General features: G+C 36.2%; 1 protein-coding gene across 3 annotated transcripts in view; it reads right to left on the minus strand.

Moving 5' to 3' along the window:
- The window catches only part of eml3 (EMAP like 3), a 55,722-nt gene that overhangs the window by 25,531 nt on the left and 13,922 nt on the right, over nucleotides 1-16,269 (minus strand). Inside the window, exons 2-5 of one of the 3 annotated variants that reach the window (XM_079455483.1) lie at nucleotides 7,421-7,597; nucleotides 7,071-7,179; nucleotides 6,177-6,638; nucleotides 86-202 (exon numbers count right to left, since the gene is read on the minus strand). In XM_079455483.1, coding sequence (XP_079311609.1) covers nucleotides 86-202; nucleotides 6,177-6,638; nucleotides 7,071-7,179; nucleotides 7,421-7,597 — 865 coding nt within the window. Of the gene's footprint in view, nucleotides 1-85; nucleotides 203-6,176; nucleotides 6,639-7,070; nucleotides 7,180-7,420; nucleotides 7,626-16,269 lie in introns of all 3 variants that reach the window. The other 2 variants (XM_079455482.1, XM_079455484.1) reach the window with 2 other exon arrangements.

Consider the following 16,269-nt stretch of genomic DNA (forward strand, 5'->3'; position numbering starts at 1 on the left):
ATTAGCCATTAACTTGTATTTTACCTGAATAAATCATAAAGAAACAGTATATACTGTAGCTTAAACTGAGAAAGTTCAGACTCACCTCTCAAGACTTGGAGAACGTGTAAGTAAGTTTGTAGATGAGGCAGCTTTCTTAGAAAGACGCTGTTTGGTCTTATCTTGTGGGTCTTTAGTTAGCTTCTCACTGTTTCTTCTCACCCTGATCCCAGGAATACACACATACAGACACGTAAAGCAGTCAGTCACAGCATGTACCTAGATTTACAGTGCACGCTAGATAAGAATTAAAGACATGCTTAGCTTGTTTATATTTAGCCAAGGGCAACGTCATGTTTTGCAAATGCACCCCATAATCAAACCCATCACCCTCAATTATCTAAAATAAAAAACATGCAGACAGACATATAAAGTATGAAACAACGCAAACAAATAAGAAATCTGTGCGAGACGACTTGTGGTAACTGAAGGACATGCCATATTTCCAGTTCTTCTGAACAGTCTGAGAGATGTCCAATAAAAGCTATATTTACCATTCAGGCCTTGACATTGCCCAGGACAAGTAAATGTTTTGGATGTGCATTGTGAGAGAGAATTTTACTTGGCTGACATGTAACTTCAAGAATAATGAGAATAGGTCCATTAAAGCTGCGTTTGTTGTGGTCGTGCTTGTTTGTGAGTGCGACAATAATCAAATGGCAAAGTCCATACACACAGTTTCATGGGACGCACGCACGACTGTCCCCAGTTAACTCCCGGTTTGTGTTTGGCTAGTGTCTAATAATACCTATTTATATTTAATTGTATTTATTTTAATATTCATTTGTATTATTATTTTACTGTGCAATAATTGCATTAAATAAACAATTTGTTGAATGGATCCTGTAGTCTGGTTGCATTTAAACAATTTAATTTAGTCTAATTTAGTACGTTTGAATATGTTGTTAAGATGAAATTGTCTATAACAAGATGCTGACGCGGAATCCTGTTATTTAAAGTGGAGGTTACATGCTAAGTCATGCATTCTGACTTCTTTACACTGATGTGGCTTCTCATGCTTAAAATGGTCAACTTGTTAAAAACGAGTTGGGGCGTATGCTGTTGTATTTCTGTGCTTGATACACTCCAACTTGTTTCGGAAAGCTTTTTTTAAAAGTCTGGATCCCTGTTTCGTAACAGCGATCCTATTCCTTTAATTGGGCAATTCTCCTGGAAAAGCACGGAAAGGCAAAAGAAAGATTCTGCCCAGGTGCCAACCAATGAGCGAAACCCGCTTGCAATCAAGATTGTCTGCGCTAGGTCAAGACTGGGATGAGAATGAGTGAATGACCGCCGCAATCTCCCTTTTATTCCTGTATGTATGGGGCGTGGACTGGCGTGTGGGTGCCATTCGCCCATTGGTGTCCATCTCTTGGAGATGATAGGTTCTCAAGATCAAACCCCCGGTCTGTCTCTCAACACAACGCTGAGAGTCCGACTGAAGGGGAACTACTTTTATATACCCTTGCCTACATCAAGCGTTGTTCATTAGTTGTTGAAAGTTCAATGACACATTTTCATTTGTCTTTGTGTCAGTTTTTTGTTTAAAATGGTAATTTCGAGTGCTCATCCTATATTCCGGCAATGTCAAGCGTGCCGTTTCAACATAATTCTGTAATACGCAAAGTCGTAATCGTGCTTCGCAGAACAGAGCAAGGCGAGCATTTGTGTTTATAAAGCATATCATTTTTTTTAAATGACCGAATGTTTTGCAAGATAAGACCCTTATTGACTGTAATTTTGACCTTCAACCATCCATTGAAGTCCACTATATGGAATAATCTTGCAATGTTCTCAACAAAAACCTTAATATCTTTTCGACTAGAGAAAATAATACTTATACATATTGGATGACAACAGGGGTGTGTAAATCATCATGAAAATGTATGTTGAAAGTGAACAATTCCTTTAAAGGGGACATTAATTAATGTTTACGCATCTCTGCCATCAGTGTGCTTCTTCATAAAGACGGGCTTACTGGCTTCACAGAGGACACGGAGCTTAGCCTTTCCCACAATGCGGCTAAACACATGTTCCAGTGACATTCCAAAAAACTTAATGTTCTGTATACACCATATAATAAAGCATATTATGCAAAGAAAATTTGAAACCCAGAACATGAATGCAAAGCGCTTATACTTTGTCCTGTGATCCTTTATTGATGCACTTTCCATTCACGTTCTAGGCTCTCTTCTCATTTCTCCGCATAATAATCTCCATTAAGGTGTATACCGAACTTGATTTTAATGGACTAAGCCACATTGAAAAGCATTTTGCAATGTCCATGAACCCAAGTTTTTCTGCACCGCCGGGAAAAGAGATCCACGTCCCGCACACAATGAAGCCGATGCGGCAGGGCTGCCAAAAGAAGCGCAATGATGTCTGAGACAGGGATGTTCCGACAAATGATGCAGGCGTGTCGTAATTCCGGTGACAATCTATGTGCAGGAGATTTTGTCACTTTCATTTGCAGGAAAAACAAGTATCAGGTTCACGTGGAGCCACGGAACGGAAGCTAGACGTTAATAGTACTGTCAATGTGCATATTTTTCTTAAACAAACGCAATGATTTGCTTCAGAAGACCTTTTTTAAGACCACAGAGCCATGTCGAGCAGTTCTTTGATCAATGGATGCACTTTTTGGAGTTTCAAAAAGTCGACGCCCATTCACTCCCGTACTACCGCTTGGAAGTAAAACGATACGTGGTATTATAACTTCGACATAATTTTTCTCCAAGAAGAAAACCATATTCAGTGAGGATGCCTTGAGGGTGAGTAAAACATGGGGCAATATAGATTTGCCGGTGAAATATCCCTTTATCTGTCACCAACATCAAAATACTTAATATTTTATTTACTTTTATGAATACAGTGTAGCGTCACTAAACTCCACCCTTTTTTGGTGAGTTTTGGGTAATATCAGCCGTTAAGTGTAAATGGATTCGGAAAAAGTAGACCCTTCGGGTACTTTGAGAATACTCATTTCAGAATACTATGATTTGGGACATATTAATTCTATTTTGGAATACTGTTGAGGACAAATAGTATGCTAATTGGGACTACTCAGCTACTCAGTACATAATTCGGTTGTACCATTTGCTCTTAAGGCAAAACGTAGCTAGTAATTCGTAAGCTCTCCGTAAAGTAATGCGTCATCGATTAATATGACCCTTTACCTTCAGTAGTCCAATAGCAGCCTTTAAATTCGTCAAAACATTCTTGATGTCAACTTATATGTACACACGGAGGTGCGCTAGAACTGGTTCTTGTTAGAAATGCTAATAAAGTAATGTCAACAAATAATATTCTCTGTTTTAAAGTTGCGTGACTGTAAATCAGCATTATCATATATGTTTAAAGTATTGAAGAATGTTGAGTGAAACTACAGTTTATATAATTAGTTCAGTGAGTCTGCAAATCTATTCCTACAGTAACTCCAAGTCCAAATACTTGTTTACTGATGATAAATTGCTCGTTTTGCTCTGTTTGCTAAGTGCAAAATACTAGCTATACAAGTAAAAAACAAAACTAATCTCCCACATCTGGAAAAAAAGTCAATTTATATTTTTTGTTTTTTGAAAAAACGAGGTGATTGTTTTTGTCTCTTCATTGCCTTTATGTGGCAGTTATGCAGTCCATTTTTTCAGTCCAGAAAAATCCCCAGCTCAGTCATAGACGACGTCATTTGATCACTATGGTTACGGCTACTAAAGGCACAATTGAGGTAGCTAACAGCTCCTCATAAGACCCCGGGGGCGGGGTCAGGAGATGTAGCAGGCTAGCAGCAGCACACAGAGAGCACAGAGAATGTAAATGTCGGTGGCAGCACCATCTTGTGTGTTTATTGACAACAGAACAACGTGTGTTGAGAACATGGGTTTTGTACCCTTTACTACATTACTTTGTAGTAATGGTGACTGGTAGATTAATATTGTGTGTCAGCCTGTGTTTGCTCCAACCTGATTCTGAATCAGTGACGGCAAAATAATTAAGGGAGTGACGGGCATGTCCGCCACTACTTAGGCTAATGTACATAGTACTGAGTAACCCTGAGTAATCCTCAGTTTTACCGATGTTTGTCCCTTTTATAGAGACAAATGCTCGAGCTGACTTGGAGACTTGGAAGTCAACGCCCACTGCTATGATTGGATAGCAGTTTCCGTTAGGTTACACATTATCACGACACATCCAGCTATCTCTAACAAAGCAATAGTGATGCATAATACAATATAGTATGTTTTACTCACATAACATTGCTCTGCCATTCCTGTCAGATCCAAAATTGACTGCACAGCACTGCTTTTTAATTTTAGTCGCCCTGCAAATCCAGAGGCCGAATGTCTTTAAAAATATTTTTTTAACACGCATTCCTAATGTCGGAATTCAAATGCAGTTATGCAGTTGTTCTTCCACAACCAGGCACTACACATTTTTAGCGATCTTTTTAACGGAATGTTTCTTGCTTGCTCGCTCTATCTGGTTCAGCACCACTTGTTACTTTAGTACTGTCATTCACGAACCAGTGAGCGGGGCTAGAGAAGTAGTCATTTATATTCTTCAGTGGAGGCGGTGTTCAACCTATCTATGTCATAGATACAGTAGGTGCATTCCAGGACCTGGTGTTCACTGGGCCTGGTGTCAATAACAGTTGTCATTTCATTAACAAGGGCGTTTTCAGTTCTGACACTTAATGGATGTTCCCTTGAATACAACTACCTCTTATATAACCAAAGCTCATGTTTAAATTGTTGTCTTTTAATTGCCCCTTTAAATAATTAAAGGGACACTACAAGTTCAAGTTGAGTCTTAAGTAACGCAAAATGTGTTCCTCCAGGAATAACACAGTTATGGACTGATACCATGTATTCTTCGTATGACTTCTATACATTTTTAAATGTTTCTCTTTTTGTATATACATTTTTAATGTAAAGATGCTTTGAAACAATGTAACACTGTAAAAATGCTATATAAATTAGCTTGAATTGGACAAATCCACAAACATTTAAAAAAAAAGTAATATGAATAACATGCAGTTAAAAGATACTGAAGTTCCAGACCCACATAAATAACACCAAAAGTATGCATGCAGGTATACCAGTGATTGAATGAAAGCAGATTTGCTTTGAGCTTGAGGGACAGTTCACCAGGAATAAAAAATCCTGTCATGTTATGTGCCTTTATGTATTTTCCAGTTTCTTAGTATTCCTAGGATATCTTTTGAATTGGATTTTTACCACTGGTGGTAAAGTGGAATGTTAAGGGGCTAAAATAGCATTAGGGTGAATAAATGACAGAATTTAAATTTTTGGATAAACAATCTCTTAAGATATTTTAAGAAAGACTTTTAAATTGGTTAGTATGATTTCAACGTTTCAGTGCAAGTTAAGAGTTTTTGCAAAACCAAGTTACCAACAAGTTTTCCACGAGATTCCTGTTACAGCGACAGCTTATCAGATTTAGCATTTGTTTTGCATTAACCTAAAGGACCTAAAGAGTCAATAGGTCCTGAGGACAGTTTTTTGGTGCCTTTATTTATGACAGAATAATGCACTTGTTTTCACTGTCTCATAGACATGCATACTGACCTTAGTCAACAACTGCAAACTGGTTCAGTCACTGCCCACCCCTTTGCTTTTAAACGCTCAAATTTGCCCAGACAAATCGCAATCCAACGACTAGGAATATAATGAACTGCATCCAGACACTGACAAAGTGACAAGCATAAAAGGCAAAGTATGTCAATGTATCGTCGTAAAGATCGCTTGGGCATTAAAATCTAACAATGTGTCAACAATATTACTGACATTTTTATCAAAAATATATAAAAGTCCTTCTATTTGATATCTCTTTTTCCACTAAACGTTGTCCAAGAGACTGAGATATTAAAGAAATCTCATCTGTGATAAGATGACACTCTGTCTGATTCTGGCCAGATCTATAAAGCATGATCTGAATTACTTGATAATCCACTTATGTTGCCCTATAAATAAAATCTAATCTAAGTCCCAGGATCCAGCTCAACAAGTTGTAACTTAGGTTTTTGCAGCACTGCAAGCATTAGTGTAAGGATTAGACTCAAGACAAGAGGTAGTGAATTTAAGCAGCCAGCCAAGCCTTGAGTGTGTGGGTAAACACACAGTTGTTTCTCGCCCTCTTGGATGGGAGAGAGGGGAGCTCCGCCATGGTCGATTGTTGTCTCTTTTAGAGGTGCAGGCAAGGAGGAAGTTGGGTTTTGAGGGCATAAACCCTGGCTTTCCTCGCTGCCTTTGCTCTGTTGTTGCTGGAGGGTTCTGACTGTGGTGGGCTGGATTGCATCTTCTACCACAGAGCTCCATGTGTGTTCCTTCTTACTGTCTGCTTCATTGATGTCATATTCCTCTCTGTAGAGCTTGGTCAATGTGTCCTCTGTAAAGGGGATGGCTGCAGGTAAGGCTTCCTCAAGGGAGAGATTTTTGATGCCCTGTGTTAGGGCCGGTGAGGCAGTCTTATGATTTGGAATCCAAGGCTCAGTCTGTGTACACCTGTCAATAGTGCTCGGTTTGATGTTGGAAATGGTTTTAGCCCCACCCTCCCCATTTTCAGCTGTGAATGAGATATGGCTACAGATACACAAACAAAACTGTTAAAATTGATTATATTTTATTTAAATTGATTGTTATAGACAATTAGTATTTAACAGTGCACCCAAATAATATTTTTTTCCAAACCCACATGACTTTGTTTCTTCCTTGGAAGGGGTTAACAAATGATCACAGAGTTTTCATTTTTCTTTTAAGATTTCCTTGAAACACAATGATGATATGTAATCTCATGTGAGATTTAACCTTGCAACCGCACTGCCAGATGCTGCAATGTTTTCTTTTCAAAAGCATCAAATACTTCTGAGGCTTCAACAAGAGATTACTAAAGTTCTATACATTTTTTAACCATCCATGTGACTGCCTTTAATATTGTTTGTATCATAACTACGCATACTATAATTTTGGACAGGAAATTACATTAGAAGCTAATTGTTCAAGTTAAAAGTGTACCTGCTCGGTGAGTGATGAGTTTCATCAGGAGAGCTTGTAGACAGTCTGCATTTAGACAATCCGTCCACGTAACAGGACTGATTCAACACTCGAGCTGCAGCAGGGTTCACTGATGTTGCACAAACACATGTACACATACAAAAATTTACAAAACCTTTTGTCTTGTGCAAGAATCACAAGGTATACATAAAAATCATATAAAACTTAAGTAAGGTTACACCAATACTTAAAGATGGTAAATGCCAAGCAATACAATTGGTAACAAATTGTTTGCAATACCCTTAGTCACAATAGATATGATGAATCACTTGCAGACTAAAACCATTAACACTTGCAGACAAAAATCTTACCAGCAATCAGCTGCTGTTTTAGCATGGGTATCTGTTGATCATGAATGCGTAGCTTGCGTAAGGCATCAGCCAATGAAGACTTCAGTAGTGTTATTTCATCTTCCTGTGCTTGAAGGCGAACCTCCATTAGCGACAGCCTGTCAGGAAACTCTGTGCTGCTTTCTGCCGACATATCATCTAGATGACAAGACAGACAATCAGAGTACTGAATGCTTTTAGCATATTAACATTGACCCAGTAGTACAAGCAAAGTATTAATATAAAGATACACAATACTGTTTTAATAAGAATATGACTACATTTAAATTGCTTGATTGAAGCAACAATCTCTCAGTTGTGACACTGCAATGCATTCCAAATAATACAATTTTGTGAAGTAAACTTTACCACTCTTTTGCTAACTGTGTATGAAAACAAAGCCAATTGAAAGACTGTGTAAACCAATATTTAATATGTGTTCTGAGTGTGTACATTTTTTTTATTTACCAACTCAACCAAATAAGTTATCAAAATATTGAAAAAATTAGAAGTACTCTGCTATCAAATGCTGGGGCAATTTCGCTGTCGGCACGGAAGCCAAGCCCACTCGTTTCTCTTACCTGAGTCTCCAGTATACATGAAGAGTTTTACGGGTCGGTTTGAATTCAAACACACGCAATTTTTATTTTATTTAACCTTAATGAAAGCCTCTCTAAAATTAAAATTGCAAGTTTTGCAATTTCAATTTCGATTTAAGAAAATTCAAGTCAATTGGAGCTGCATATATAAAAGCTTTTTTCCCAGCTCGGTTCTAGCAAATGGCACAAAAAGAGTGTAACATTGGCCATTTTTATTAAATTTGAGAATAACATAAGATTGTTTTTTTCTACATTCAAAACAAGTTTTAAGTTGTTAAACTGAGACTGAGTGACATGAAAAGCTAATTTAAATTTGTGCAGTACTTGCTGACTAGAAGACGCTCTACTATACATGACAGTATCATCTGCATAAAAGTAAAATTTAGCGTCCTGAATATCATGATCCAGACTATTTATATAAATGGTAAATAAAAGGGGTCCTAAAACAGATCCTTGGGAACACCTTTTACAACCTCTAATAATTCACATGTTCCACCATCAGCTTGAAAATATGGAGTTCTTGCACTTAAATATTACAAGATATAACAAACAGGATATAACAAAATTAGATTAACCAACAGTCCTTTATCTAATTAATTAAATGTCAAGATCCACTGTATTAAAGGTTTTGATACATTTAGCGCAATAATCACCTTTATCAAGAAACTCAACAATATCATCAAAAACGTTTGTCAACTAAATTCCAATTAGTATTTGATATCGGGTTGATAATGGCAGAAAAAATGGCAGACCGAGGAAATATTTGGATGTCAGATTATCACATTTTGAAAACCAAGTTTAAAAACACAGGGAAAGGCAATTAGCACACAAGAAAATTGCTTATACCTTTTGACCAATTCATGAAAATGAAAATTCTTGGCCGAAGCCGAATAAAAATGAAACACTTGGCCGAATACCGAACATTGCTTTTCGCATTTCTTCTATTTATTTTGCCAATTTATTCACTATTGGTCAAATGAATGGTCAAAATATGCTTTTTATATTTTGTCTTGCTTTTCAATATAATACAATATAACTTAAAATAAAATTGAGCAAAACAATTAGGCTAAAAAAAAATATTGAGCCCTCTCCCTTCTTGAATAGCATATATTAGGCCCATAACTGACTGCTGATATAACACCATATATACACCATACTTTGTACCCCACAATAAAAAACTTAATTAAAAAGTGTTATTCAACATTATAAGCTAAAAATATGAATAAACGAAAACTGTAGGATTATTATAGGCTACACTGCAAAATAATTTAAAGAAAAACAACATCCATGCAAGCAATTCTTACTGACAACCATACTTTGACAAGTTGTTTAGAACAGAGAACTAGGGTTGGGAATCGTTGGAAATGTATCGATTCCTATTCTAATTCCGCTTTTCGATTTTAGTTATAACAATTCCCAGTTTCGATTCCAGAGTTGAAGTAAAACATTACTTTTCTAAAAATATGCACACAGGTATTGATAAGAGGAATTCAAATTTTAATCTCAAGTATCCGATTCCTATTCCTTTTTTCCGATCCGATTTCTAGCCTTACAATTCTGATTCCAAATTGGAATTGATTTTCATTGCATGCGACTACTGTATGATGTCAAAGGATAACACAAGTGGCGGGGCTACTTTCAGACCGCCCGCTCCAGTCTGAAGTACACAAGTTACCAACCATTACAGATGCTTTCATTCAGACATTTACTCCGCCACGGAGTACATGTCTTTAAAACTTTACACACTTAAAAATGCTCCACACACTGCCAAAGCCAATCACATTTTCTGCATTAATAAAACTCTCTATCACTCTTTGGGCAAGTAGCTGCTTAATCATAACACGTCATACTTTTTTTGCTATTTTCGGCCAAACATTTTTGGGCAAACAAACCAGCATGCCTTTACCTGTTACTTAGTGATGGTTAAGTCACAGACTTCATCTAATATTGATTCATGAGTTGAGTATGTGTGCTCAATCTGCGCAGTATTTAAAACATAACCCGCAAACTGGCTAGTGATTTCACATTGTTACTACAACTTCCGTCCATGATTCTCATCATTTCATTGACCGTGACCCCGTCCAAAGACTCATAGACCTCCCTCACCTTGATTTTCAAAAACTAATCGGATCTAGATGAATCACAATAATGACTAATCGATTATTCCAACAATTAATCGAGTATTCGGATAATACATATTTTTTCTTTATTAAAGAGCAATACTAAATATACAAGAGAAAACAAGACCGGTCTCTTAAAATTAACAACTAATTTGTTACCTTTTTTTAGAAAAAGTTACATATTTATTGCTGAAATTGCATACATTCATATCTGTGACAACTAAACCCATTTAGTACATTCCATTGCCATATTACATTCAAAATGCAATATAGTACAAATATATAAATAAGAAACAAAAAAATTGAAATAATTATTTTAAAGGTAAACAACTAACTTCAGAATATGCTTCAGCTTTTTACTATTAAATCGTAATATATTTGTCTACATAAAACTATTGTATTTACTTTTATTTTGGCAGGACGTCGGAAGACACTTATTTTAAAGTGTGTGTTTGATAGATTTTAACAGAATAAATACTGATAACAGAAATATAACTATATATATCGGACCAAAGACAAGCAAACCGAATATTTCTGATTATAAACTGCAAGTTGAAGGATGTACTGTTACTCCAACAAATACTGTAAAATATTTAGGCGTTATATTAGACAGCAACCTATAATTTCGAAATCACATCTCAAATGTCACAAAAACAGCCTTTTCCCACCTAAGAAATGTTGCCAAATTACGAAATATTCTATGTGTTGCTGACGCGGAGAAGCTTATTCGTGCATTTATGACCTACCAAGACTTGACTACTGTCATGCGCTACTTAGTGGTTGTCCTGCATCAATACACAAACTACAGCTGCCAGAGTTCTAACCAGGTCCAGAAAATACGATCACATACCCCCAATTGTATCAACCCTTCACTGGCTACCCATTAAGTATTGTATTGACTTTAAAGTTCTTTTAATCACTTATAAAGCCTTAAAGGGTTTAGCCCCTACCTACCTAACAGAGCATCTATCACACTACAACTCATCACGCTCTCTAAGATCTCAAAACTCAGGAATTTTTATAACACCTAGAATTACTAAATCCACCAAAGGGGGCCGAGCTTTCTCATACGTAGCACCTAAACTCTGGAACAGCCTTCCTGATACTATTCGAGGATCAAACACACTTGCCCAATTTAAATCTAGATTACAGACACATCTTTTCAGCCAAGCATTCACTTAATGCAAAATATGCTAAATTAACCCACGGGAGACTGCTGATATTAGATATTATTTACTAGGTGTTTATATAACAAGTTAAACTATTCATGTACTGTGTTTTAACCTTTTTGTGTTTTCTTATTTTCCCCTGTAAAGCTGCTTTGGAACAATGGAAATTGTGAAAAGCGTTATATAAATAAAATAAAATTGAATTGAATAGCTTTTCTCAGAAAAATGTTCTGACATAAACTCTCGAAGAGCAACTCCGGAAATTAAATTCATGCAATTATGTCCTCATACAGCACAGACGCGGACAAATCCATGAGAATCACACGTGTAGCATGCACTCCATTCACTCAGACAAGTTGAACAACCTAAGGCCATGTTTAAATAACAGGATTCCTTGTCCACAAGTCTGCATCTAGTTATATGTACTCAATGCAGTTGGACAACAAGTTTCACTTGCGAAATAGACTAAAACCAAGTAAAATAGCGGTGCACCATGACGTTATGTCACACAGAAACAAGCACAAAGACAAACGCACTTCACACAAACAAGCGACTCTGTTTGAGCCACGTGGTGGGTGTGTGTGAGAGATAGTGTGCACACCTTTGTGATTGCAGTAATGTGATAGAGAAGCCAGTGATAATAAATTAGCAGCAAAATAAATCACGCAAACTTTTGAAAGTGTAGGTCTATCAAAATATAATTTTAACGATTATGAGCAACATGAATAGGAAAGCGAACCAGTAGGCTATCAGTATTTATTTATACATTTTGTTTTTCTATTTATTTATTCGATTTCAGTAGGCCTGTATTTCTTGTTTTTCTTGTTTTCATTAACAGTTAAATTTGACATTATAAACGTTAGACCAAGAGCAGTGCTGTGTGGTGATGTCCTGTAGTCTACACTATAACCTTTCAAAACTTGGCAAAGTGAAATGGAACTGTAATGGGGTCAGCAGACCTGGAACACCTTCAAAGGTGTGCATTTAACTTGAAGTTAATGAATACCCATCGTTTGTCAACCAATATGATTGAAGCATTCTACCGCCCTGTTAGGCGCGCATGGCTATAAACAGCCACAAAGACCACTTTGGACATAATACGTATAGTGACGCGCGCTAGTCAGACGGGATAAACTTTGCCGGCTGAAGTCCTAAAAGTTTGGTTAAAAGAATAGGAACGTACCAAGCACAATTTTCTCTCAGCATTCTAACAACCACACACACTATTTGTCGTAGTCTCGCCGTTGTCAGAACAGAAATGAAAATCGGTAGATTTTGCCTCACAGTAATCATTGTCGCTATAGTGCTATTTTGCCACACTTCTTTCTGAAACCCATTTCAGATGTCAATCTTTGCCACCTCTAACACAAATGCAAACTTTCAGGAGTTTTCGAGCATGTTTAAGTTCTCAAAATGTAATTAATTTGGGAGATAATAACAATTCCTTACATCATTGGTGCTTGCGCAGGCCCGGCGCCAGGCCAGTAATAACAGGGGGGCATTCATATTCTGGGGGGCAAACCAATAAAATGCCATGTATAAACGTTATTTGTATTAGAAAATAATGTATAAATAGTATTGAAATGGATCACGGTTGATCTGTGATATGTACGGATCGTGCAGATCTAAACGGAGTTGCAGCTCTCTCTGTAGCGCTCTATCTCGCCAGAATTGCGAGTTCAATGACATGACGAGTCCAATATGAAAGCACATCCTCGCAAATATCTTAACTTAAGCCTCTGCATAAAGGCTAGCTGTGAAGTGAAAGTAATGTTGTGTAAGTCAAAGCTCACATGATGCGATCCAATGCGCCATTAGCAAATCACAAAAAACGTAAACGTGGGTCACCACAACAATTTTGACGTGCTGCTCACTCATAATTGAGTAATGCATTCGAGAAGATGAGAGAAAGTCTGTCGAAATGCTTACTCTATGATCGCCATGTTAACACTTGACACATTTATAATCTGATCTCTGGAGATCCAGTTGTCAGCTGTGCATGTTTATATCATATTTATTTGTTTTACATATTGACATTTTTCAAAATAGGCCTAATGCATGCAACAGCCTAGAAGATGAATAATAACTGTTTAATCATCTGTTAAATAATCTGTTGATGTCTTCAGGGTATTTTCACAACTTCTTCTAAAAAACACTGCTTCTAATTATAATACAGTATGAAAAGTTTTATAAAAATTGTAAGTACTGCTATACAAACAAAACAGCATTAAGAATTGGTTTGCAAACACTTTAAACAAATAAAGTGCTTTTTTACAACAGTATTTTCTTTAAAGAGTTGCATTGACAATTTTACTTAAAATATTTCTTGTAAATCTTGATTTACAGAATCAAGTAAATATACGTATAAACAATCTTTCCCAATTCCCCTTCCACCCTAATTTACCCCTTAACCGACAGAACACATAGGCAGTCATTAATATAAATATAAATAGAGAGAGGAATATACAACGCATTGAGTTGGTGTGTAAAAGAGAAGGGGAAACAATTTAAGAGATGGAAACTCGAGTCCGCGGTTTAAAACAGAGACTTGCGACTTGACTTGGATTTGTGGACTTCTAATTTGAGACTTGACTTGGACTGGTGACTCACAAGACTCGTAAAAAATGCAAGTAATTTTGGTATAACATTTCATTCACATTCTTCCTTTACTACATGACAGTATCATACACCACATTAAGTGTAGCTCTGTTCTTCAAAGAGACATGCCATAAGCCAATATTCCCTTGAGTGTGAGCCCTGTCATAGTGTTTCATTGGTTGAATGTACTTAATGAACACGCCCAATTATTGAACAAATAATTTAAGTCAAATGAGATTGAATGAACTGGGACATGCGTTCAAGGTCTAATATTCTCTGTGTTCCAACAATGCATATCTAGTAGTTACTGAACTTTTCTGAAAAATAATGTTAATGACCTGTTTAAATTTGTATTCTTAGGTACAGTAAATTATGTCAAAATGTTTAATTACACCATGTAAATTATTTAAACCATTTCGATTTAAGTAGACAAAAATATAATGTAAGATTTAGTCGACTAAATTGTTCTTTCATATTTCGTCGACTAAAACTAGACTAAAACTAAAATCATGGGGATGACTAAATTAAGTCATTTCATGAACTGGTTTTTGATAAAACTGAAACAAAATTGGCCATCAAAAATTAACAATTACATCACTGAATACATTAAGCTTTGTTGCAGCTCTGGCATCAAAGAAATTTTACCAGATGGCATCCCTCGGCATCGAGGGGCATATCATGCAATTCATTACATTACTTAATTCGGCCTATATTACAGCAAAATGGTTCATATTAGTACATCATTATTGCGCATAAAATTGATTTGGACTCCACTTTAAAGACTTGAGACTTGACTAACACACGACCACAAAGACTTGAGACTTGACTTGGACCTCCGAGACTTGTGAACAGGTCTGTTGCCTTCTCAAAAAGGCAGTAAATCGCTTTCCCGCTCATTCTCCTTCACAACTCCTTGCTGGTGAAACATTCTTCCTAACTCTAGTAACTAGTAACTTTGTATTAGCACCTATTGTATTATTGCTCCTGTATGACACATCGCTTATTGCTCCCTGAACTCTCTGTAAGTTGCTTTGAATAAAAACGTCTCCTAAATGACTAAATGTAAAAAAACCTGATCTGTTTCAAATATACCCAAGTGTGTTTAAAGTTTAATATACAGGTTTGTGGCTCTCAACATTTTAATGTGATATTTACTAAATATTTATTATTTGTATTAAATCTATAATCATTGACTCGAATCGAATCGAGAGCTTGTGAATCCGAATCGGAACATTAGAATCGATACCCAGCCTACTCTACTCCACTCTAAAATACTTCTAGGAAACGTCATTTGAAGTCCTGCTTACAAATGTCTCCCTATCTGCTTGTTTTATTATCCAACTTAGGTCCAATATAAAAAGGCAAAACTAACTCTTCTGTAATTAGTGTTAATTAATATAACAAATCTGACGCCAATCAGTCCAGTGTCATTTCCCTTGCTATAGCAGGAAAAAGATATTGATAAATTATTATTATAATAACCTTTATTTTACCAGGAAAAGCACATGCAAGAGAGTCCTGGCCAAGATTTTACAACATAAGTCATGAAACACGAGCAGAATAATTTTATTTTGTAAATTGTTCGTTAAGTCACTCTGACGTAAATTTTCAGTTTTAGGAAAATGTTTGTATTTCAAAATAAGTTGGTAAGAAAGAAACAAATGTATACTTAAAAGCAACTGAACAATATGAACTGATGCTGTGCTAATTCTATGAGTGCAAGTGAACCGAGGAAATTAAAAAGTGGAGCAATCTGGTGAAACGTAAATTTATTAAATAAGAAATAAATCGTATTGGATTATACAGGTGCTGGTCATATAATTGGAATATCATCAAAAAGTTGATTTATTTCACTAATTCATTTCACAAAATGAAACTTGTATATTATATTCATTCGTTATACACAGACTGATATATTTCACATGTTTATTTCTTTAATTTTGATGATTATAACTGATAACTAAGGAAAATCCCAAATTCAGTATCTCAGAAAATTAGAATATTACTTAACATTTAAATTTAGGCATTTGGCAGAGGCTTTTATCCGAAGCGACTTACATTGCAATTTTCCTATACATTTATACATAGGTATCTGCAATCCCCTGGTGGGCGAACCCACAACCTTGCGTTGTTAATGCAATGGTCTTACCACTGAGCTACAGGAAAGCATTAAGACCAATACAAAGAAAATATTTTTATAAATCTTGGCCAACTGAAAAGTATGAACATTAAAAGTATGACCATTTACAGCACTTAATACTTAGTTGGGGCTCCTTTTGCCTGAATTACTGCAGCAATGCAGCGTGGCATGGAGTCGATCAGTCTGTGGCACTGCTCTGGTGTTA

Source organism: Barbatula barbatula (genome assembly GCF_947034865.1).
Source record: "Barbatula barbatula genome assembly, chromosome: 1".
Taxonomy (NCBI): Eukaryota; Metazoa; Chordata; class Actinopteri; order Cypriniformes; family Nemacheilidae; genus Barbatula; species Barbatula barbatula.